The 23,916-nt window shown below is 41.3% G+C and overlaps 1 protein-coding gene across 1 annotated transcript in view; it reads right to left on the minus strand.

Annotated features, from left to right (window-relative positions):
- The window catches only part of WNT2 (Wnt family member 2), a 48,333-nt gene extending 24,837 nt beyond the window's left edge, over positions 1-23,496 (minus strand). The window contains exons 1-3 of the mRNA XM_032761546.2: positions 23,153-23,496; positions 20,795-21,021; positions 15,301-15,578 (exon numbers count right to left, since the gene is read on the minus strand). Coding sequence (XP_032617437.1) covers positions 15,301-15,578; positions 20,795-21,021; positions 23,153-23,235 — 588 coding nt within the window. The 5' untranslated portion in view covers positions 23,236-23,496. The remainder of the gene's footprint in view (positions 1-15,300; positions 15,579-20,794; positions 21,022-23,152) is intronic.
- Positions 23,497-23,916: the final 420 nt, after the last annotated feature.

A 23,916-nucleotide genomic window follows, 5' to 3' on the forward strand; every position in this document is an offset into this window, starting at 1 on the left:
GAGTAGTCTAAATCGCTAATAGTAATTTCACCGTCTTGCCACTAATTTTTTTCCAGCTTGGAGCATGTGCTGATTCAGTTTGGGCCAATCCTATGATAGGAGAAATCTCTTAGGAGTCTTGTAAAAAATGTTTTTTCACTCTTTATTTTTTATTTATTTATTTTGTTTTTGAGACTGTGTCTTGCTCTGTCGCCAGGCTGGAGTGCAGTGGTGCGATCTTAGCTCACTGCAGCCTCTGCCTCCCTGGTTCAAGCGATTCTCCTGACTCAGCCTCCTGAGTAGCTGGGACTACAGGCACGGGTCACCACGACTGGCTAAGTTTTGTATTTTTAGTAGAGATGGGGTTTCACCATGTTGGCCAGGATGGTCTCAATCTCTTGACCTTGTGATCCGCCTGCCTCGGCCTCCCAAAGTGCTGGGATTACAGGCGTGAGCCACCGCGCCTGGCCATGTTTCTTCACTCTTTGAAAGAGACACGTGATGGGGGAGCATGGTGGCTTATGCCTGTAATCCCAGCACTTTGGGAGGCTGAGGCAGGAGGATCACTTGATCCCAGGAGTTCAAGAACAGCCTGGGCAACATAGTGAGACCCTGTTTTTACAAAAAAAGAAAAAACTAGCCAGAGGTGGTGGCATGTGCCTATGGTCTCAGCTACTCGGGAGGCTGAGGTGGGAGGATCGCTTGAGTCTGGTGTTCGAGGCTGCATGAAGCTATGATTGCATCACTGTACTCCAGCCTGGGTGACAGAGTGAGACCTTGTCTCAAAAATAACATAATAAAATAAAAGAGGCACATAAAGAGAAATACCTTGTTTCTGTCTTCTAGATGCTGGTTTCTGTAGCAGCCTCTCTGCAAACTGAGGGCAGCAATGCCGACAGGCAGCAAGCTGCAGGCACACTTGACAGATGTGAAGATCTGGGTTCTGGGGATGCTGCTGAGCTGCTCGATGAGCCCACTTTGGACCTGCCCTACCGCCAGACTTTTTGTGATCCAAGTTAGTAAACTTTCCTCTTTTTTTTAGTGCCTTTGGGATCTGTTACTTGTAGCAGAAAGTATTTCAACAGGTACCATGGTCACTTCTTGGTTGTGGATTAATGACAGGCTTTATCTGACAATTAACCTGGGAGGAAACTGAGACAGCGTCTCTAGTACTGGGCTTGCTCACGTCTCCAGCACCCACTGTTAATGCAGAGCGCGTTCAGTGCTCAGTCGCAGTTTGGGGCTACCTGCAGCTCTTCTACGTACTGGGTTTGCAGACTTGAAATTCAAACCCTTAACCTTGAAGTGGACAAAACTCTACTCAATCAGAGAGGCAGAGGGAAGGGGATGTAAGCTGACGCAGCGTGTTTTCAAGAGTAACTGAGGTAAGAGTAAGGATATGAGGGCAAGAAACTCACAACGAGGATTCCTAGTTTAGAACAACTCCAGTATTCAAATGTTATATAGCATGATAACAATAACAACCACGTATTGAGTGAGTGCTTAACTGTGTGCCAGGCTCCACACCAAGTGGTTTACACACATTATCTAATTATCACCATCAGGCAAAGTAAGTTATCATTCCCATTCTATGCTTCTGAAAACCAGGGCTCTGCAAGGAAAGGAAAATCCCTGGTCACCCAGCTATTTAGAGGTAGAACAAAGATGTGAATCTCAGATCTGTGCTATTTCTAAAAACACTTAAAATTCTACTATAAATCACATTGTGATTTTGAATTATGATTTGAATTGTGATTTTGAATTATGCATTCTGTTTCCCTCCATTCTTTTTTTTTTTTTTTTGAGACAGAGTCTCCCTCTTGTCGCCCAGGCTGGAGTGCAATGGTGCGATCTCAGCTCACTGCAACCTCCACCTCCTGGGTTCAAGTGATTCTTCTGCCTCAGCCTCCCAAGTAGCTGGGATTACAGGTGCATGCCACCATGCCTCGCTATTTTTTTGTATTTTTAGTAGAGACAGGGTTTCTCCATGTTGGTCAGGCTGGTCCTCAGGTGATCCATCCGCCTCGGCCTCCCAAAGTGCTAGAATTACAGGCGTGAGCCACCGTGCCCGTCCCCCTCCATTCTTTTGAGTAATCAAGAATTGACTTAAAATATTACATACCTGTTATAATAGGGCAGAGGAGGAAGAAGAAGTAGAGAGAGAAATAACGGGGGATTACATTGCATCTTCCAAACTAATCATTAAAAATTTATTAGACAATTCACAGAAGAAATACAAAGTACTAACAAAAGGACAAAAAGGTGTTTGACTTCATTAGTAATTGGAGAAATGCAAACTGAAATAATACACCTTTTTTTGCCTAGCAAAAATAGTAAAAATGTCAATTTTTTAAATTTTAAGAATAAAAAATAGTAAAATAGTAAAAAGACTGATAATGTTTGGTGTTAGTAAGAGTCCAGGGGAAGAGATGCTTTAACAAACCATTGGTGGGGGAGTATAGCGATCCATCATTTAAATGAAGAGTGTTTTTGCAATACCTGCAAAAATGTTAAATGTACGTATCCTTGACCTGGTGATTCCACTCTGGAAACATCTGCACAAGCTTGGAAGGATACACACCCACATGGATCTTCATGCAGCTATTGCATAATTAGTAACAGCAAAATATGAGGAAAAACCCAAATGACATCAGTAGGAAAATGGCTAAGCAAATTATGGTATATGCTTAATAATGGAATATTATGTGGTCTCTGAACAATGAAGTAGGTCAGTCTTATAGGTAGGAAAGAAAGTCAAGTGATAAAAGCAAAATGCAGAACAATATATGTGGTATGATCCACTTTTTAAAGGCCTGCATATGTGTGTATAGCTGGCGGAAAAAGGGAAAAAAATGTTATTTTACAATCCGGCTACAGTTTGAGAGATTTCATGGTCTTGAAAGAGGGGGAAACAAAAGGGCAAAATTACTCCACATAGTAAAATAACAGGAATTTGAGGCTTTCTTCCTGGCAACTGGAGAGGGCGGGTCAGTGGGTGTCACTCCTGGCTACATATTAAAATCACCTAGGGATCATTTCCAGCCTCTCCCCAGACTGGGTGAATCAGAACCTAGGGTGGATGTGAAGCCTGGGCCTTGAAGGTACTTGTGGTTCCTCAGTTGATTGATTCTAATATGCAGTCAGGGTTCAGAATCATCCAGACCCAGGGATGCAGAGGAGAAGGTGAGAAACCCCTGCACCGTGGCGGGAGTCTGGGGCCTATGGAGGGTTACAGCAGTGAAGAATTCCTGTGGCAGAAGCTGGCATTACATTTCTAAGAACGGGGAAATCATTATTCAATTAGAGATTGTTTCCTACCCTATGCCACCAAGACATCAGAATCTCGAGGAAAATGTGTCACCAGTGACAATCTCTGCTAGTGCTGCTTTGGAGGGAATGAAAGATGGGTGGTGGCCAGTGTCCAACCCAAATACCAATGGATCAATGGATAGCCACACCAGAGCAACAGGCTATAGCGGCAGGATACTCCCCCTGGGGTCTTTGGAGGCACTGGGCAAGGAGCTTGGTTAGGGTGGGAGGGCGGTTTCCCATGCACAGCCGCTGATGGTGGGACTGGAGACATTTTATTTGGATGATAAAAGAATGAGTGACTAAAGTCGAGGACCTCTGTTCTGTAACTGTAAGTAAATTTTGATTCTAAAATTTTAAAACAATAAACATCTACATAATATTATTAACTGCACAGCCAAGAACTGTGCCAGGATTGCAGTTCATTATCTCTGATCCAAGATCACAAACCTTCGTATCAATGAAGGATGTTCTTAAAGTGAAGTTGGGTGTTTTCTCGTTCTATTTGCTACCAATTGCATTGGTTATCACCTCATGTTTTCCACCCTCACCATTGTTCCACCTGCTCGTCACTTCTCCTTATTTCCTGGGGGCAGCCACAGTCTTCCGTCCTCTTGTGCCAGCCAGGACTGGCTGCACAGCTCAGACCTAATGTCATGCACTGCTAGCCTGGACACGCTGTATCCTAGATGCCATGTTTTCTCTTTGGATGTATTCCTCCGAATAACTCCTTTAAGGTGGATGCATTTTCTGAATTCTTGCATGTCTGACATGTCTTCAGTCAGCCTTCACACTTGATTAATAGCTTGGCTGGGTATAGAATTCTGGATTTAAGACTTTGAAAGTATATCTCCACAGGCTTTTGGCTTCTAATGTTGCAGATGGGAAGTCTGATATGGGAAGTCTGGTGGATTCTTTGAAAATGGATTTGTTCTTATTTTCATTTTACTTTGTATTTTTTCCCCTATGAAAGCTCCCAGAATCATTCCCTTATTCTTGGGTTCTGAAATATCACAATATTATTCACTATTAATCTTGTTCAGCACTCAGCAGGCCCTTTCAATCCTCTCCTCCATATTTTTTTTTTTTTTTTTTTTTTTTTGAGACAGAGTTTCACTCTTGTTGGCCAGGCTGGAGTGCAATGGCGAGATCTCTGCTCACTGCAACTCCGCCCCCCGGGTTCAAGCGACTCTCCTGCCTCAGCCTCCCAAGTAGCTGGGATTACAGGCGTCCGCCACCACGCCCAGCTAATTTTTGTATTTTTAGTAAAGATGGGGTTTCATCATGTTGTCCAGGCTGATCTTGAACTCCTGACCTCAGGTGATCCACCCGCCTCGGCTTCCCAAAGTGCTGGGATTACAGGCGTGAGCCACTGCACCTGGTCATTTTTTTCTTTTTTAATGGCATTCTAATTAGCCGGTTGCCAAATTTTGGAATTGGTCCTCTATGTCACTTATGTTTTCTCTCATCTGTTTTCAATACTTTCTTCCCAATTTCTTGAGGAAGAAGTTCCATCAGAGTAACACTCCTTGCTCTTTCCACCCCCTTACTCATGTCTCCCCAGAGGAAGATAAATGATTCGTCCAACTGGTAAGTTTAGAGGAAGGAGCAGAGCTTGTGTGCCTGGGTTCTTTCTCTTTGGGGATCCAGTAGCCTGTGGAAATGAGCTGTGATAAGCTCCTACCATCTAGCATGTGGCTCCCTTGCTGCAGGGGCTCTGAGGGCCAGCCTGTGGCAGGTGAGTCTGCCTGGCTCAGGGTTGGGCTGCCGGGAGCTCTGTGCTTCCAGCCCGCGTCTTCTAGGGCGCATTTTCTTCAATCACGAAACTGACACTTTTAGTCCATCCATTTGTCCATTTTTCAGTTGGTTTCAAACTCAAGTGGAAAAGAGCGGGGGACGTTTATGGACCTCCTTAAACATTTATCTTTTGGGCTTTTTGATGTACTTTCTGAGAGGTTTATTTGGCTTTCTCTTCCAGATTCTTTCTTTTTCTCTAATCGTCACTTTTTCAAAGCTTCCATTCTTTTTTTTTTTTTTGAGATGGAGTCTCGCTCTGTCGCCCAGGCTGGAGTCTGGAGTGCAGTGGCACAATCTCGGCTCACTGCAAGCTCCGCCTCCCGGGTTCACGCCATTCTCCTGCCTCAGCCTCTCCGCGTAGCTGGGACTACAGGCGCCCGCCACCACGCCCGGCTAATTTTTTGTATTTTTAGTAGAGACGGGGTTTCACCGTGGTCTCGATCTCCTGACCTCGTGATCCGCCCGCCTTGGCCTCCCAAAGTGCTGGGATTACAAGCGTGAGCCACCGCGCCTGGCCTCAAAGCTTCCATTCTTATTTGTGGGTGTCAATATCATGTTTCTGTGAGGAGACTGATTAGGCTATAAAAATGTTCTTTTATCCTTGAATTACTGCTTTTTCTCCTGGAGTAATTTTCCTGCAATTTATTTGTCTTTTCCTTTCACGCTGCTGCATTGAATCTAATATATGATAATCCTTGGATAGTCTCTTCATATTTAAGAATGAAGTAGTAAAAAGGCATTTAGGAACTCTGGTTGTAGAGGTGGGGCTTGTGGACCGAAAAATGTTGCTTTCTGGTGAGTTGGCAGGGCAATGACTATTTTTTTGAGATGAGCTCTTGCTGTGTTGCCCAGGCTGGAGTGCAGTGACTATTCATAGGCACCATAATAGGGCACTACAGCCTTGAACTCCTGGTGATCCTCCTACCTCCACTTCCCAAATAGTTGGGACTACAGGCAGGTGCCACTGCACCCAGGACACTGGCTCTTATGCTGAGGACTCTTACTTCAGAAAGCCTGGGATGTTAAATGCCAGACTTCCCCGGAGTTCTGCTCATGGGGAGAAGGGAGGGGTTGGGGTTCCCTATTCCATTGATGGAATTTTCAGTTATTCCCAATTTTCAGGCCTATGTGTCTCTCCAGGGCTTATTTATATCTGAGGCATTCTCAGGGCTTCTTCCCTCCCATGTTGGCAGTTGCCCCATTTGCTTTTATTCTTCTAGACTGTGGCTTCTCCATCCTTCTTTATGAGCTACAATCTATTCATTTGCTTTCCACTTTCCAGAAATTCATTAAGCTCTTTCATTTCTTTTACTATTCTTATTATTGTCAATTTAAACCATTTTTTTCTATTACTATAATTTTAATGAAATTTGGGAGGAAGAGGGGAAACAGTACATGTCCCATTCACATCCTTGAGTCAGTTTGCACTTTGAAATGTTCTGGAAGGAGACAAGGACTGTGAGGGGAGAAAATGGTCCCAATTTCTGATACACATTTCTACACTGCTCAAGCTGTTGCTTTTGATACTATGTGCAAGCACTGCTTTTACAATGGGAAGAGAAAGAACTAGAATGTGAATCAACTACAATGACTTGCTGCCTCTCGCTAATGTGGGATACTGAAAGCTTCCTTCAGAACCTCAAGGCCATAGCCCATGACACAGTCACATCCTGGTTTCTATTTTGTCTCTTGAATCTTTCCTGAAAAGTCTCTTGTTCTACTTCCTTCTTCTTTGATTCTTAATGCAGGTCGCTGTCAAGATTCCATTTTCAGCCTTCTCGTATGCTCCTGTTCTCAATTCTCCCAGCCCTCATGGTTCTTAATATCACCAACTGGCCAGCACAATTCTTAATCAGTCCCCGCTCCTCCCCATGTGCCTTAATCCCATCTAAGTTTTACTCCGTGGCATCCTGTCAATAAATAAATACTTGTTCATGTGACATGGCTATGCTAAAAAAGTAGTTTTTTGATGACTTCTAAGGACAGCAGGACTCTTTTGGTATTTAGCTTCATAGAAACCATTTTTAGCTTAATATATAACTATTCTCAACAAAAACTCTTCAATAGGCTCATAACTGCTTCAGTGCTAAAATCTTAGCAGATTTTTTAATGTGGCCCTTCATTTTTTATTTATTTTGAGCATTTTAAGCCTTTGACCTGCAGAGGCTATTTTCTAATTTTAAAATTTAAGAAACTTCTATTTTTTAATGTTCTTTTTTTCTTTTAAACAAACTTCTAGATATTAGCATTCTATACCAGATGCAGAAGTCTGTTTTAAAAAAAGAGCTATGGAAGAAGAAATTACATGCATTGTGTAAGCTAGAACAATTCTATTTTATATTTCTCTGCTCTAACTTTGTGTCAGAGTGTAATACTGAGGCATCACATTCTTTAAGTTCTTACCATATATCAAACCATGCTAAGCACTTTATATTCACTATTTTATTTAGTCCACACTACCACGCAAGGTATATACTATTATTATCCCATTTTATAGATAAGGATATTGAAACACCCAGGAGTAGAGGAGCTTGCCCTGGATCTCACAGGCTGTAAGTGAGATAACCCAGGCAGGCACGATATAAGCCAAGCCTGTCTGACACCAAAGCCGACATCACTCTGCTGGTGTTTTTCATATTAGGGTTTGCCAATCTCTGGGGCTCATGTTCCTTGGATTCGGTGAGTTCTATAAGCTTTTACACTTAGTGTTTGCGTATCTAATTATAGTCTAAAAGGAATTATATTGCCAGTTATAAAGACAAACTTCTCCTAAGGAAGTTTTGGTTTCTTAAGTCAGTTCTTCTGAAGACTGAGCCCAAGCAGCCCTTACAGTGTCTTTGTAAAACTTCTTTGCAGAACATGAGAATTTTTTTCTTGTAGGTACCTGCATTTTGCAAAGTTTATGAACCCTGTGTCATGTCATACTGATTTTCTTCCTATCAGAAAGAAGGCAGTCCATTTTATGCTGTGTGAAATATTTGCCAGCTTAACAACTTGTCTGAGAAATCCTAGTTAGAATTTATTTTAGGTCCCCATATACTGTGTTTTCACTAAATTATTTAGTTAAACTTGAGCATTTGAAGAAGTGTTAGTACTTCACTTTTTAGTTGGGTATATTCTACGAAGTCACTAATATATTTCTGGTTCTATATCAGTTTTCCTGAGGGAAACTCTCATTAAAAACATATTATTTAATTTTCAGCTGCTGGCTTGAAGCCAAGTACATTTATTAACAATTGAATCCTTTTGACAGGTCCACATCTCTAAGATAGAAGTTACTGAAAATTGGGCCAACTCATACCTTTTAAACATACACACTCTGGAACTAAGAAAAAAATATTTATTAAAAACTGTGCAGCTGATTTGCTTATGCAAACATTTATGAACTGAAATAAGACATTGCGATTTCTTGAGCACTGTCATTCTTTAAAAACAGTGACTGTGGGTGGGCTTAGCTAGAAAATATAAGGTGTGGAATTCACATATGTGGAATTCAAGAACATTACCATTGACTAACCATATATATAATAATTCTTATAGACTAATGAGGCAAGTCTAAAAACCATTTTCCACTAATCATAGAACTTTACATGGAACTGTAACAATTTTGTTAAGAGTTATTCCCTGTCTTGGGACTTGCCTTCTGGTTAGTTTTTGATTCATATGATAAATAAAGATCTCTAATATCAAGCACATATTATTTTGGGGTCCAACAAGACAGAGGTGAGGCTGGCAGAACTGATATAACTTTTAAAAATGCTTTCCATTTTATGAACTAAGGAGACCAGTAAGTATAGAAATACCTACTAAGTGAAATTTATGCCCCATAAAGATGCTCAAGATTGTTGAAGGGAGGGTCAGGATGAATAGGAGGTTAAAGCAACGTGGCTCTGCAGTTCAGTATGGCTTTGGCATTTTCTTTCCTATTGATACTCCCTGCTTTCTAAGAGTGTGATTTCTTTGTCATCATGCCCCAGTTCTCTTAGGTCAGACCCATTATTTGTTTACTATTATTTATTTTAAGTGGCATCAAGGGATCAATTTTTTAAAGTCTTGGCCAGGCACAGTGGCTCATGCCTGTAATCCTAGCACTTTGGGAGGCCATGGCAGGAGGATCACTTGGGCCCAGGAGTTTCAGACCACCCCAGGCAACATAGTAAGACCCTGTCTCTACGAAACATAAAAAAAAAAAAAAAAAATTAGTCAAGCACAGTGGCATATGCCTGTAGTCTGAGCTGCTTGGGAGGCTGAGGTGGGAGGATCACTTGAGCCCTGTGCAGTGAGTCATGATTGGACTACTGCACACTCCAGCTTGGGTGACAGGGTGAGACCCTGTCTCAAAAAAAATTTTTTTTAAAGTCTTTGTTAGAATTTAGATTTGCTTGCTTGTAAAGTTTTACTTACATGTACTACAATATCCACTTCTGTTTACTTTGGAGGCACTTTCTGTAGGTGGAACTTAGAAGTATCTGGTCTATCCCAGCGCCCAGGTAGGCCATGCTCAGGGGCAGGCCCTAGTGCTCCACAGCACTGACCTTCGGTGGCGCTTGTTTAGATAGCAAGTGAAACTAGAAATTTTGGACCCCCTCACCCTCTGAGCTTCTCCATAGGAAATACAGGATGCCAAGTCAAGTTTGAATTTTAGATGATTTCAATGAGCAAACATATTCAATTTAGTTGCTGATTCTGGCCACCCTGCTAAACCTCAGTCTCCTCATATGCAAACTGTGTATAATAATGGTACCTACCCCTGAGGCTTGCTTACCACCTGGTGTATATGCATAAGTATTTTATTTTATATGGCAACCCTAGTTTGGTAACTTGTGCAAGATTTTGCTCAAGTATTAGAGCCAGTTTTCTGACGCCAGGGCCTCATCCTCCATAATGCCTTAATCAAAAACTCCTAAACTAAGAGCTCCCAATGAGTAGAGGAGCCAATAATAACATTAACTATCATGTTGAAAATGTAAATAGCAACAGTTGCCATATGCTAATTTTTTAATATTAATAAATACCCAGAAGCTTACCATATCAGTACTTATATGTATACTTAAGGCTAAAAATAAAATTCAAAGAGATGCAAATTTCTCACAATTTTCCTAGTAAATCTATTTTTTTTGATATGGGATCTCACTATGTTGCCCAAGCTGGTCTCAAACTCCTGAGCTCAAGTGATCCTCCCACCTCAGCCTCCCCAGTAGCTGGGATTACAGTTGCATGCCACCTTGCCCAGTTAATTTTTTAAGTCATGAACTCAAACATATTACAGAAGGTTTGAACTTTGATAGCTATCACTCTTTCAAAGTGGACTCTAGAGAAATTAACAAATGCATGAAAATTAAACTTAAATATTTAACTTTCTCTCCCACTGTTCAATGCCTTCCTCTTGTCTTCCCAGTGGCAGCCATATGTCTCTGCACAGTATTTGAGACTCTCCAGGCCGGGTGCCATGGCTCAAGGCCTGTAATCCTAGCACTTTGAGAGGACAAGTTGGGCAGATCCCTTGAGCCCAGGAGTTCAACACCAGCCTGGGCAACATGGCGAAAGCTCATCTCTACCAAAAAACAAACAAACAAGAAACACCCCAAATTAATCAGGCATGGTGGCATGTGCCTGTAGTCCCGGCTACTGAGACAGGTGGGAGGACTGCTTGAGCCCAGGAGGTCCAGGCTGCAGTGAGCCGAGATTGCGCCATGGCACTCCAGCCTGGGTAACAAAGCGAGACCCTGTCTCAAAAAAAAAAAAAAAAAAGGACTCTCCAGATCTGGCTGGGACTCAAATTTCAAATTTTCAGCCTCAGTTCCTATTAACTCTCAGTCTTGAACTCCACCCTAGAGTTCTTGTATTCCTCAACTTTATGATACACTTCCTGCTCCAATATCTGTCTTTGTCTTGAAGTCCCTTCATCCTGGAAAGTGCTTTCCCTATCTCAACCATGGGAAATCTTTTATCTCCAGCTCAAACACCCAGTTCTTTTTATGATACAACCATTATCTCCTCAGCTAACTGGCCCTGTGGCTGATTATGTTATAATACCACATAGCATTGCTTGCCTTGCAGTTATATTACTCTTGTCTCCTTGACTAAAATTTAGTTTCTTATGGTCAGGGGCTGCTTGGTTTTATTCTTTTCCACATGGATTTAGTACCAAAACTGATGCCTTTCCCAAAGTAATTCCTTAATAAAATAACTGTTGAACCAAAGTTAGTCCCAAAATACAAGAACAGAACTCTGAAAGTTGCAGTGCCGTTTGTTGAAATTTTGCAAATCCTCCAAAAAGAAGAATAAGTTGGTTTGGGTGTGCTCACAATGACTGGCAGTTAGGTTTTCGGCACTTAAAACAACTTTTCCTTGTTGTTAAAAACCAATACACATTCATTTTAGAGAATGTGTGAAGACACACACAAAGAAAAAAAAAATCATCAGTAAACTACCTTCCAAAGGTAGTAGCTGCTGGTTTTCCCCCCCTACATATAGAAATATTGTTTGTTTTCTCAGAAATTCTCAACAAAGGCAATATGGAAATGTAGACGAGGGCACATGGGACAACAGGAGCGGATGTGAACTCCCAGGATCTAGTACTTCATGACTCTATGACCCTGCTTTAGTCTCTCCATCCCTCTCAGGCCCAGTTGCTCATCTGAAAAGTAGAAATATGAATACTATTTTTTATTCCTACAGGGGTTTTGGAAATATCAAATTATAAAACATTTGACAGTATTTCCTAAATTAAAAAATACTATATGCCTGGTTTTATTAGTATGTTAACTGAATAGAAGATGACTCTGTAGATAGATGGAGTGATCAGATTGAATCCTAAATAATAATTTCAGCTGGATGGACTTCTGCCTAGCTCCGTTACCTGAGTTACGAATAATCTTAACTTCACAAAAGGGAAAGGAACTTTTATTAAGCATCTATTACATGCCAGGTTCTGTGCTATCTGCCTTACACTTGTCTTCCCGTAGCACCACAAAATGCCCTTTCATACATGAGAAAAACCGAGATTCAATGAGCAAAGCCACTGGTAATATAAGGTTAAAACAAAGGTGCATCTGATTTGAAGTCCCATGTTCTTTTCTATTTTTAAGTTAGAGGCACCTTTTAGGGAAAGTATTTTCATGAAATTCCTCTTATTCTTATGGAAATTGCTACTCTTATAGAAACTTTCAGAGTGATGGAAGGGCAGTAAGATTGGAAACATGAGTTATTTTGATACAAATTCCCTTAGGAACATTTAAAGAAGTTGTGATTATTTCATTATTTCATCTTAAAAGAAACAGTGAACTAACTTTTTTGTTTGTTTGTTTGTTTGTTTGTTTTGTTTTTTTGAGACAGGGTCTCGTGCTGTCACCCAGGCTGGAATGCTGTGGTGCGATCAAGACTCACTGCAGCGTCAACCTCCCTGGCTCACGTGATCCTCCCACCTCAGCCTCTTGAGTATAGCTGGGAATAGTAGCTGAATAGCTGTGGTAGTAGCACTGCCACACTTGGCTAATTTTTTGTATTTTTCTGTAGAGACAGGGTTTCACCATGTTGCCCAGGCTGGAAGAGTGGACAAATTTAAAAGGTGCTTGTTTGCAAGCTCATCAAAGGAAATAAATGGCAGATACTGACCTTTTGCATGTAATTTACCTAAAAGTATCTTAAAATGTAATTTGGAAGTTTTTATAGCATGGCTTCTTTAGACCTAAACAGAGCTGCTGAAGGATGCTATAGAATTTCCTTCTTGATAGAATATTTGTTTTGAACAACACAGGCTTATCTTTTTAGTACTTATTCATAGTCCTAATTGGAGGTGGAAAACTAGACTCAATCAAGGACGAGCATTTAAGTAAACATGGAAGAAAAAAATCATTATAAATTCTGCTGAAACTGTGATTAAATGATATAGCACAGAGGATCTAAAATGACATTACAGTACAGAGACACATGAGGGTGCTCTAATCAACTGCTATAGTAAATAAATTGTTCAAATATTGGGGAAAAATTAAGGCCCGTTGTGAATGGCAGTGATGAATTCTGACTTTTAACATTAGCTTAACAGAGCAATCTTAGAATAGATGGTTTTAAAAAAAATGAAACATATTGCTCTCCCCTACCCCTCCCAGTTTAAAAAGTAGATGTTCATATTGGCCAATTTGGAAAATGCTGAAAAGCACAAAGAAGAAGAAAAAAAGTGGACTGATGTTACCGTCAGCCCTGGGAAGTGGGGGCTTTCTAGAGCCTTAGAGCCAAGCCAGTTGGAGGCTTAGCTCAGGAGGCCTGCCTTCAAACAAGCCCAGCCTGTTCTCATTTTGATTCCACAGACCTTCTGCTAGTACAAAGGGGGAGTAGAGACTGGGGGTCTAATGACCGCAAGAAGAGAATTAGAGACGCATGTTTATCTCAATACATTTACTCTCATTAAAGTTCATATTCACTGACATCATGCATCTCCTTGAAAAAGTCTGCCCACCCACCATTAATTAAAGCCACATTTTAAAAAGTCAGTGTGTGCACTTTTATTCCAATCAAAAGTAGCCTCCTAAGTTTTGCAGAGCAGGCAGGAGAATATCTGAGGCCTGACAGCTGTTCACCTCTACATGGTGAAGAATCATGTGATTTACATTAAAAGTTGTGTTTATTCCGGGCCTAAAATATAATAGCTATGATCTATTGTCTTGAAGAGTTGAAACATTCAACATCTAATGACCTATTTAGTGAAATTAACATTTATTTTGATAAGTCAATATTCTTTTGGATACAATATCTTTTATCTTTCCAAATAGAGAAATCTAACTATATACCCCGTTTGAACAATTAAGCAGCACACTCCTATCAAAGTCACCACACTTTATAACTTATACATGCACTATCAATGTTAGGACAAGGGTCAGTGTAAATTTTTTTATCCAAATCATTGCACAAACAGTAATTACCAATAGTTGTAGGATTGCACAACCATCGTCTATTTTCTTGGCAGTAGTGACTGTAAGTTCATAAATTCATGAAAATTAGGAATGTTGATTTTTAAAGTTCAAGAAAGGTACTATTTGTAAACAGTTCAGGTCACACTCATGTTATACCATGTGCTAAGCAGGAGTTCTTTCCTTCCAACTTCCTTTAAATGAGATTTGTTCTCTCCAGGAGCCTAGTAAAGGGGTTTTCATCCATTCTTTTCTATTATTTTTCATATTAAAGCCCCCCCAGGGACCTCTCAATTTTATGCTGATCTTTCTTTATATATTAATATCAAACACATTTTTATGTTGTGTTGATAAAAGACAAATTATGGTTATCTCTTCCTATTGGCAATTAGATTATTCTAGAATAGTTCTGAACAAATATTTGATTCACCCAGCCAGTTAATGCTTTCCACACAAAAGCATCAAGTACAGCATTAAATTCTCTAGTTATTCTGGTCATACCACAGTACCAAAAGACATGGGTCATCAATGGGTCTGAACATTGGCATTGAAATGGTTTAATCCTAGGGTAAAGCATCCCTGGACTAGGTGTTGAAACCTAACTTTCTAGTCCTTTCTACTAACTTCCTTGTGACCTCGAGTACCTTGAGAGCTTCAATTTCCTCATTTAACAAATGGTGGTTAGAGGGTGTACACTGAGTGGAGCCCAGGAAGTTAATGAGGTCTAGAGGAGAAGGGGCCAGAATATCCTTTGGGGATCATGTCTTCCCCTCGTCCACTTACTTATCCAGCATCAGACACAACAAGGTGGGGCTTTTATGAGTGAGACTTGGGTCAGGTTCCCAAAGAGGGCATCCCTAAATCTAGAAGAAGCCAACAAACCATGCTTGGTGAGTTGTTTTCATGATACATGTAAGAAAAGATGCTCTGGGTCTTTATATCCCTTAGATATAAGCATTCAGTGTACCATTGCTATGTGGGATGAAGCACTATCCTAACCCACAGATCATATCTTCTGCTTAAATGATAGTGTCCAGAGAGACCATAAAAGACTTGAATCAACACAATGCCAAACACAGTGGGTGGACTCCTTCAACTAGCTGTAGGAAGGAAGATGGAGTGTGGTTGGGAATATTTCAACCTAGTTGTTAGTATTCTTCAGAGCCAACAGCTAATGGCTGGGGGACAGTAGGAAGTTATGACTACACAGCATTTTATCAATTCTAGGAAAGTTTAAGATAAACTCTGCCTAAGTGGTTTATAAAGCCATGCAGCCTACAAAATGAGCACCGTTGCATTTCCATACCTTCCTGCCAGCTCTGTTGTTGTGAAGATTCATCAGGGCTCTGGCATCCTTTCCTTTCCTTTCCTTTGCATCCACAAACGCGCGGGCAAACTTGATCCCATAGTCAATGTTATCACTGCAGCCACCCCAATCAAAAATGCCCTTGCTGTCCTTGGCGCTTCCCATCTTCTTTGGATCACAGGAACAGGATTTTACTTCTCCTTGGCTACAGGCCCTGGTGATGGCAAATACAACTCCAGCTGAGGAGATGGCATAAACAAAGGCAGATTCCCGACTACCTGAAACAAAAATGCTTTTCTTAAAACTGGTCCGGTAGCACTATTTCTGAATAACTTTCATATGATAATTGTTTAATACTTGCTCTGTTTCAGACAACCTTTGCCACTAGACAACAAGGTACTGATATTCTTGAAGGGTTCTTTCCTAGAGCCCAGGCTCTTTCTTTAATATGAACCATCTCCATCTAATATAGGTTTTTGTCAATTTAGATATCTGTGTGGCAGCTCTTCTTAAATAAGCAGTATCAAAGAAAAAGATGGCCTTGCCCAGCTCCTGGCTTCACGTTAGTCTCAAACACAGGCTTGCCCTGTTTCAACAGAGAGCTCTAGATATCCTAGAAGAGAGGAGCAGAGCATCTCTAGGCCTTTTTCTTTACAGTCTGAATGCTACAATTCTATCATTCCGCAATATAGTTGGGTACTCATGACACCACAGCTTTCCTCAAAAAATCCTTCCAAACCTCCAGGACTTACTGAAGATACTCGTATGCATTTAAATTATTGAGAATGAAATACTGAATTCAAAGAAATCTAGGGACTAAGGTGGGAAGAGAATTCTGGCAGTAACCAGCCCCTTGCATTAACATTGGCGAGCTTGGGCTTGGCATTGACTTTCATAAGTAATTGAGAGATTGCTGAAGGCAATATGCAATATCCTTGAGTTACATACTACATGTCTAACTATTAAGGTGAATTTACTTTCTTCTGGAACACCTGCACTAATCACTGGTATTGGGTAAAAGACAGTGAAAAGTTTTTCTTTGGTTTTTCTGGAAGGAAACAAATTTACCGCCTATAATTAGACTTGGGCAAGAACCCTTTGGGGTGCTTTCTTAGAATTGTTCTTTATTAGAGCACAGGCTACTTTCACTTACAGGCTGAAAGGTACATATTTCAGTGCAATAACTACATTAAATTATTTTAATAATCTGTAGTAACTCATAACACGGTGTCGTGGTATAGTGACAGATATAAGGCTCTTTAGGGTCCATGTGCACCTCATTTTTCAAGTGGAGCTGTATTTCATTGTTATTAGCATGCCCTTTTATTAATGGTGCTGCGGCAAATATATTAACAATCAAAATAGAAGCTGGATAACCTAATGCCAATGCAAGGCAGAAAACAGAGAACCATTCGGTGATTCAATATGTCAAGAGGAGTGTGACTTTTTGAACCACACAGCTGGGAGAGCAAACCACTTTTTCGCACTGAAGCCCTGCTTGTTTCCGTTTGTCATTCAGTGTTAAAATTTATTATACATCCCTTGCAATATTTGCTCTGCTAGTCTCATTATTAAAAATCAGGAAATCATATCTACACCATATTAAATGGCACTTACCTCAGCCTTCAGAAAATATTTACCCCCCAAACCTCTAACCATCAAAAAAGGAATCAATCATGCCCTGTAGTTAGGTAAAATCAATTATATGACTATTTGCCACAGGTAGCAGATAGTGCTCTCCAGAGGGAAATATGATGGTTATGAGAGCTGTTTTAAAGAGTCCCAGCTTATACTATATAGATCACAGATATTCTAAGTGGAATTGAGAAGTTTTGTAAAAGAAGGCGACTGATACATGCTAATGTGACTTAATCTCAGGTAGTGGCTTTCAGATAAATAAAACTTTTATTATATCCATTTTACAATTTAAGAAAATACCTTTTCCATAGTTACCCCATTTATCTTCTAAAGCTTGGTTTGGGATTTAGAAGCCAGCGCCCATGTTTAGAGAGATCACATAGGGGAGGAAATTCCCAAAAGCTTAAGGATGTAGCACTAGTCTTATTTTTTAAGAAGAAAGAAGAGACATTTTATGAGGTGGTCTATTATAGGAAAGGCATGGAAGATGGGGATGATAGCATATCAGGTAACCAGACAGTATTTTTGAAAGCAACAAGAGAAATAAATTGTCTAGGTGCAGAATTCATCCTGGTATAACTTGGAAACAATTACATTAACTTGTTGACTGAAAGAAAACAAATCACAATCTGCTTCATTTCAGAAATAATTTCCAAAGCAAAAATACAACTTTTCTAAATATTTGTCATTTATTATTCAAACACATTACTAAATAGCTAGATGTTCCTTTATTTAAATTAAAAATTTAGCACATTGACTGGTTTTTCATTTTAACTCCAGATGGTTTGGTACCGTGTAGATATAGCCCTAAAATGTTTTCAGTTAAGTGTTTAGATGAATCACTAAAATGTTATGTGTGAAGTAGTAGCACATTTCAAGAGCTGGCTTTGTAACAAAACAAATTTTGATCCTGGGCCTCTTCTTAGAAAGATCCTTTTTAAAGCTATCACAAAATGAAACAAAATCCAGATCTAAGTGGTGACATCTATATTTCCTAATGTGTTGCTATTGAACTTTCTCTAATTTTTGTATGTAGATAAATCAAGCAATGTCCATTAAGTACATAGGCACAGTTTTTATTTGGGGTAGAGAGACTGTTACTTAGGAAGGCAAAACTCTAGAAGCTAGGGTTTCTTGAAGGTTATGGATTGTTCAATTCTCTTTAAAGTGTTTGCTTTACAAAAAATATTTATAAAGATGAGAGCTAATTACCTTTGTGTTTTCTAAGGCTAATTCTAGAATTTTGGAGGTGTATTCTTGCAGGAATATTTTTAGATTTGCTAGTTCTGTCCTTGTTTCTCTGCCTGTGACTGGTAACTGTCTGTTGAATGAGTAAATTACAAATGTTTCTAAAAATTGTACTGTCTTACTCTGACTCTCTAAAGCCAAACAGGCAAATGTTCTCCATTTCTCTATGACCATGGGACATTTTGGTAATTTTATGTTCTTCTTATAAATGGTCTTGCCCTTTGCCTTTCCTATTCATCTATGAGCATATTTAGGTATCCACAACTCTAAGATGTAACTTTTTCTCCAAGCAACTAATTGTAGAAATCTTTGGATAGCTTCATTGGAATTTCTTGATTATTTCCAGGATAAGCTGCTTTAGGCCAAATTCAGCCCTCCCATAACCAACACAAAATCATCACTGACAGTCACAAGAGTTTGCATAAATGTCTGAGAGGGAACCTGGCCTTCTGTGAAGAATGGAAAGAAATGATGTAGCATGAGTGGTTTAAGTTCTGAGTACTTTGGCAAAGCATTCTGCTTCATCTGAAAAAAATCTGAAGGAAGTACAAGTTAGAATCTCTTATTTACCTGAGGCCTAGACTAATTTAAACTAGTTCTGTTTCCTCCAGTCCTGTCACCCAGGCTGGAGTGCAGTGGCAATATGTTGGCTCACTGCAACCTCCTCCTCCCAGGTTCAAGTGATTTTCATGCCTCAGCCTCCCAAGTAGCTGGGATTAAGGGCATGTACCACCACGCCCCTGGGGTTTCACCATGTTGGCCAGGCTGGTCTCGAACTCCTGGCCTCAAGTGATCTGCCCACCTCAGTCTCCCAAAGTGCTGGGATTATAGGAGTGAGCCTGGCTGTTACCTCTAGTTCTAACCTCCTTCCTCTCAGCAAGTCTACAGCTCTGAAGAAAATAATAGTGTCAAGATTAAGTTACAGTATTTTATAAATGAATCCCCGGCTTTGGTGGATATATTTTCTTTAGGATCACTGGTCAATATTGCTTCCTTTGATATGTGATCTAAAGGTTTTATTCAAATATGTAGACATCTTAATAGATCCAGAGATGATCATTTCATAAATGAGATGTACATCTAATTTGAAATCATTGCAAAATGGTTGTAAGCACTTTGAAAAAAAATCCCGATATGTTTTAAACACTGAGAGCCATGCATAATATATCCAAAGGTTACTCGTGCTAGATATTTGCAAACTCTCTTTAACAAGGTCCAGTTTCTTTAATTGATTCACTGGCAAGATAATCTAGGTGAAGTCTTAAAATTCCATGAAGCTGAAATTTATTATTAACCTTTCAAAAATTTGCGATGTCATATCGAAACTCCAAAAGGAATGCAGAAGAATATAGTTCTTAAACTAGAGAATAAAATTGCAGAATATCGCAGTAAATTAACTTTAGGGATACTCTAAGAATGAGAGTACTACGCCCTTGGGGGATTTTAGAGACATTCAGTTATGCATTTGGCCTCATAAAACCCTAGGGCTGTGATGATTACATGATAGAAACACCCTCTGTTAAGCATTACCAAGTGCACAGTCTGGATGATTTTCTTAGGAATTGGGGGGGGGTAGGCAAAAACAAGTATAAAGTTTCCTATTTTTGGGGTTTGCACATAAACTGCTGTGTTTTCAGTCAGATTTTCTAATAGCAAATGGACTGTGGTGTTTCTTGGAGAATGCTAATAATGCCAGGTTAGCAGATGGGTATTATTTGAAAATGAAATATGATTTTCAATTAATTTGCTTTGATTGTGTCCTAGCTAGTGAGCTACTTTCCATATTCAGAACTTTTAAGAAGTTTACTATGTAATTAGAAAATGTTTACGGTTCCTGCTAAGGAAGAAAAAATCCTCTATGTATTCATGTTTCCCACCTCTATCCTCCATAGCTATCCTTATTGCTTAAAATGTAGCTGGAAAATAATAGGTACCCACTACAAGTTTATCCACTCATTCATCATAATGAATGAACAGGGCCTGCAATGCACAAGGCACCAAGCAAGGTGCAGGGAATATAGGTTAGTTTCTGCCCTTATAGAACTTACAATCTGTTGGTAGGAAAAAATGTTGAATTTAGACACAGAGTGACCCAAGGCTGAGTAGCTGAATGGAAGGTGAAAAGTGATGAGTAGAGATTTGTCTCTGCTTCTTAATATCACTTACGTGGTGTTTTTGCAAGACTGATAATCCTTTGCTGAGAAAAGATTTGAAGATTCTATCCTGATGATCTGCTCAAATTCTTCTGGGGGAAGCCCCAGAAAGCCAAGGAAAAAGTCAAAAGAGACTTGTGGCTCCTCCCTCTCATCTCTTAGAGACGAAATCTGAACCTGGAGGATGTGCCCTATTGGAGTGATGGACAGAGCAAAGAATGAAAAGACAATAGCCTGGGGTTCTACTTCTTCCTTTTAATTCACCTCTTACAGCCTCTAGACATGTTCCTTGATTTCTCTAGTCCTCACCTGTAAAACAGGGACAATGACACCCAACAGAACAAACTTCTGATGGAATAAAATGCAATAGAAGATAAGCAGGGTCTCTGAAGATGGAGTGAGGGAGCTGTGCATGAGTGGAGAGCCACAGGGCTGGGTGAAGGCAGGAGACTTACTTCGGAGTAGGACCCTGCCAAAGAGGCTGTGATCCCTGTCCAGGGTGTTGCAATTCCAGCGGTGCTGGCGGAACTGGTACTGGCATTCCGCTGTCCACTCGGCCACGCCCTGGCTAATGGCACGCATCACATCTGGATGTCGGTGACACAGCTGCCGCTGGCTGCTCACCAGGCCTGGCACATTATCGCACATCACCCTGGAGGAGCCACCTGTAGCTCTCATGTACCTATAAGGGACCAACCAACACAGAGGTGAGGGCAACGTGAACAGGGAGGCCTGGCTCGGTGTTCCTGGGAGACTAAGGGTTCAAAGCACTTTTCAAATATGAATTCTTTATCCTTCTGGTGATATTAGAAAGCAAGGGTATTTACTTTTTATTTTAGTGGAGAAACAGGCAAGGCAGGCAGGCATAGTGAGTGATCTTGCAGAAGTCATCCCCAAAATGCTGTGATGACTGTCTGTTGGACACGAAGCTAGGTCCACCAGATGATGCTCTGGGCAGGGGGACAGAGGCAAGGTTGGCATTTGGGGAAGTGAATGACGGGTAAGAAACAACATGTCTTGCGGAGAATGTGTGGAAGACTGTTCTCAAGAAGGCTCAGATCTCAGTGACACAATGTGTCTGGACTTGGCTTTGGGGGAAGCTGACCTTAGAAGCTCTTCATTCCCATTATTTGACAGAATGTCTTAAAAACTGTCTGTATCTGTCTAATCAACACCTGCTGGTATCTGATGTTACACTCTCCTCACAGACAGGCTGTTCTTTCCTTACTGAAGAGCCTTTTAAATATTTCCATTTTGTAGCTCTTTTTGGCTTTTATAAAGATCCTTTGGAAAAAATTCTTTCTATTGTTATTAAGGACACTAAATGTTTGGAAGAATCAAACAGTGTTATAGCTCCATAAAGTACTTTTTGAAAAGAAACTTTAACAAAAAATTACATCATCATCTCTACCCAGATGTTCTCTATTAGTCGTGAAATGTTTAGAAAGGTACCTTTTATATAACCCAAGCTGCCATAGGTGTCTTTTGAAGCGATCAAACAAGGAGAATGTCTTTTTCTTGTATTTTCATTATTTTATATGATCATAAAATCGTTACAGCTGTGACTTCCAAAAAATATATTTAAGTGACAGCTGAGAGACAATGTGACAAAAAGCCTGAGCAATAAATAATGTTTATACACCCATGGAAACAGAAATAGTCATTTTATTGAAAAATGGTCAGTCTGATAAATCAATCTTTGATCCTGTGTCAGCAATGTCAAGGCTAAACGCCTCCCTGTTCAAAGCCGGCTTAGGAAGGAATTGAACTCCTCTTCCCATCAGCACATTGCCTTGCTCCTTTGAAGAGCTCCAGTGTCTTCCTTAAAATTTCTCTGCTCTAGTCTGTACTTTAGCTGAGACCCCTTACCAGATTCTTTAAAAATTAGCCCACGATAACGGGTCTCTCTGAATCAATATTTTAATATCTGTTCTGAAACTTTTAGGTGCAAGGAAATTACAGGGCTATCAACTCTATCTCTTTCCAAGACCAGAAAGTTAGCAGACGGAGAAGAGTTTCTAGATAGGGAGGGAATCTGCCTTTGGAACTTTTAGCGACCTGGTATGGTTCAACATTCCATCACTATGCAAAAATAAATAAATAAATTGCAGACCAACGTACAAAGGAAAGCAGCAAAGTTACTCTTTGCGGGGACGGCTGTGAACAAGGTAACATCTTAGAGACAGACCCCAGGGTCTGTAGCTTTGCATTAAAGCCATAGTCTCTAACTGGAGGCAGCAAAATGTTCTTCCGCCCCACTGGGGTGAACCTGGAATGTGGAAGGACGGGAAATAATACAAAATCACACGCTTTAGGTTCTACAACTCCTGACTGGCTGAGTTGGCCCGTCGACTTACCTTGAGGCAGTTTTGGCGAGGTGGGGGCTTGGGGCGGGGGAGGCGGTTGTAGTTTTCAAGGTGAATTTACACACACACACACACACACACACACACACACACACACACACACACACACGTGTCTGTGCTAGAGCTGGAGACCAGGCTAGCACGTCTCTCAACAGGATAAGAAATTGGCTGATTTTGCTGTCGCTCAGCTGGATCCAAATAAACCAAACATCGGAGCTCTCATTTGAGGGGGAATGTGGTTTTATCGAGTTGTCAAAGCTGAAATGATCTTCTGGGAAAAGAGAAGGGGCTCACCATGGGGCGATAAGAGGGCAGTAGCCAGGGTTCGGGCCCGAATCCGAGACTGCTGCGGCCGCGGGGGAACGCAGCCAGGAAGGGTCTATGTGGCCAAATCGGTCCCCACTCCGATCTCCAAAATGCCCCCCGCGCCCGTGCGCGTGGACTTACCACCATGAAGAGTTGACCTCGGGGGTGAGCCAGGTCAAGAGCAGAGGGAGCCAGAGCCAGATTCCACCGAGAGGGGCGTTCATATTAACCCCCTTGCGTCTGCATCAGGTCAGACTCCGTGTGCGGGCGCCATGCGTGCCCAGAGCAGAAGCGCTCAGCTCCGGGAGCGCCTCGTCACGGCCGCCGGCGCCTCGCCGCGCCCCCGCCCCCCGCTCGCGTCTGCGACGAGTGGCGAGACTCGCTGATAAAGTTTCAAACGATGGGCCCGGCGAGCGATAAAGGCCAGCCCGGGCCGCCTCGCCCACAGCCCAATTCCCCAGGCGCAGCGAGCGCCTGCAGCCCGAAAGCTCTGCGCGCCTCCCGCGCGCCCCTGTCCGCTCTACTCCCCTCCGGGCGCAGCCGAGGGAGGGGGTGCTGCGCCTGACGGGGGTGGGGAGAAACGCGGGGTTTTAGACACGGGTGCATGAAATGATGGCAAGAGATGTCTGGGGATGAGGTGAGGCGGGGAAGGGGGAACACCGCTGCATGGTTACGAGCACACGCGAATATAGGAACCTTTAGGGAAGCTCCAGGCCAAAAAGCGTCCGTGGGCTCTAGGAGCGCGCGTTCCGGATTGCGGAGGCCATCCGTTGGCAAACAAGTCCCTGAGCGTGCAGTGTGGGGAAACGAGGAAGGGGGCCGGGGGATAAGAAGATTACTATGCATGGGATACAAGAATCCAGAGATGATTCTCAACTCATTGCTTCGCTTCTCTCCCTGACGCT

This window comes from Hylobates moloch, unplaced genomic scaffold (assembly GCF_009828535.3).
Source record: "Hylobates moloch isolate HMO894 unplaced genomic scaffold, HMol_V3 SCAFFOLD_1, whole genome shotgun sequence".
Classification (NCBI taxonomy): domain Eukaryota; kingdom Metazoa; phylum Chordata; class Mammalia; order Primates; family Hylobatidae; genus Hylobates; species Hylobates moloch.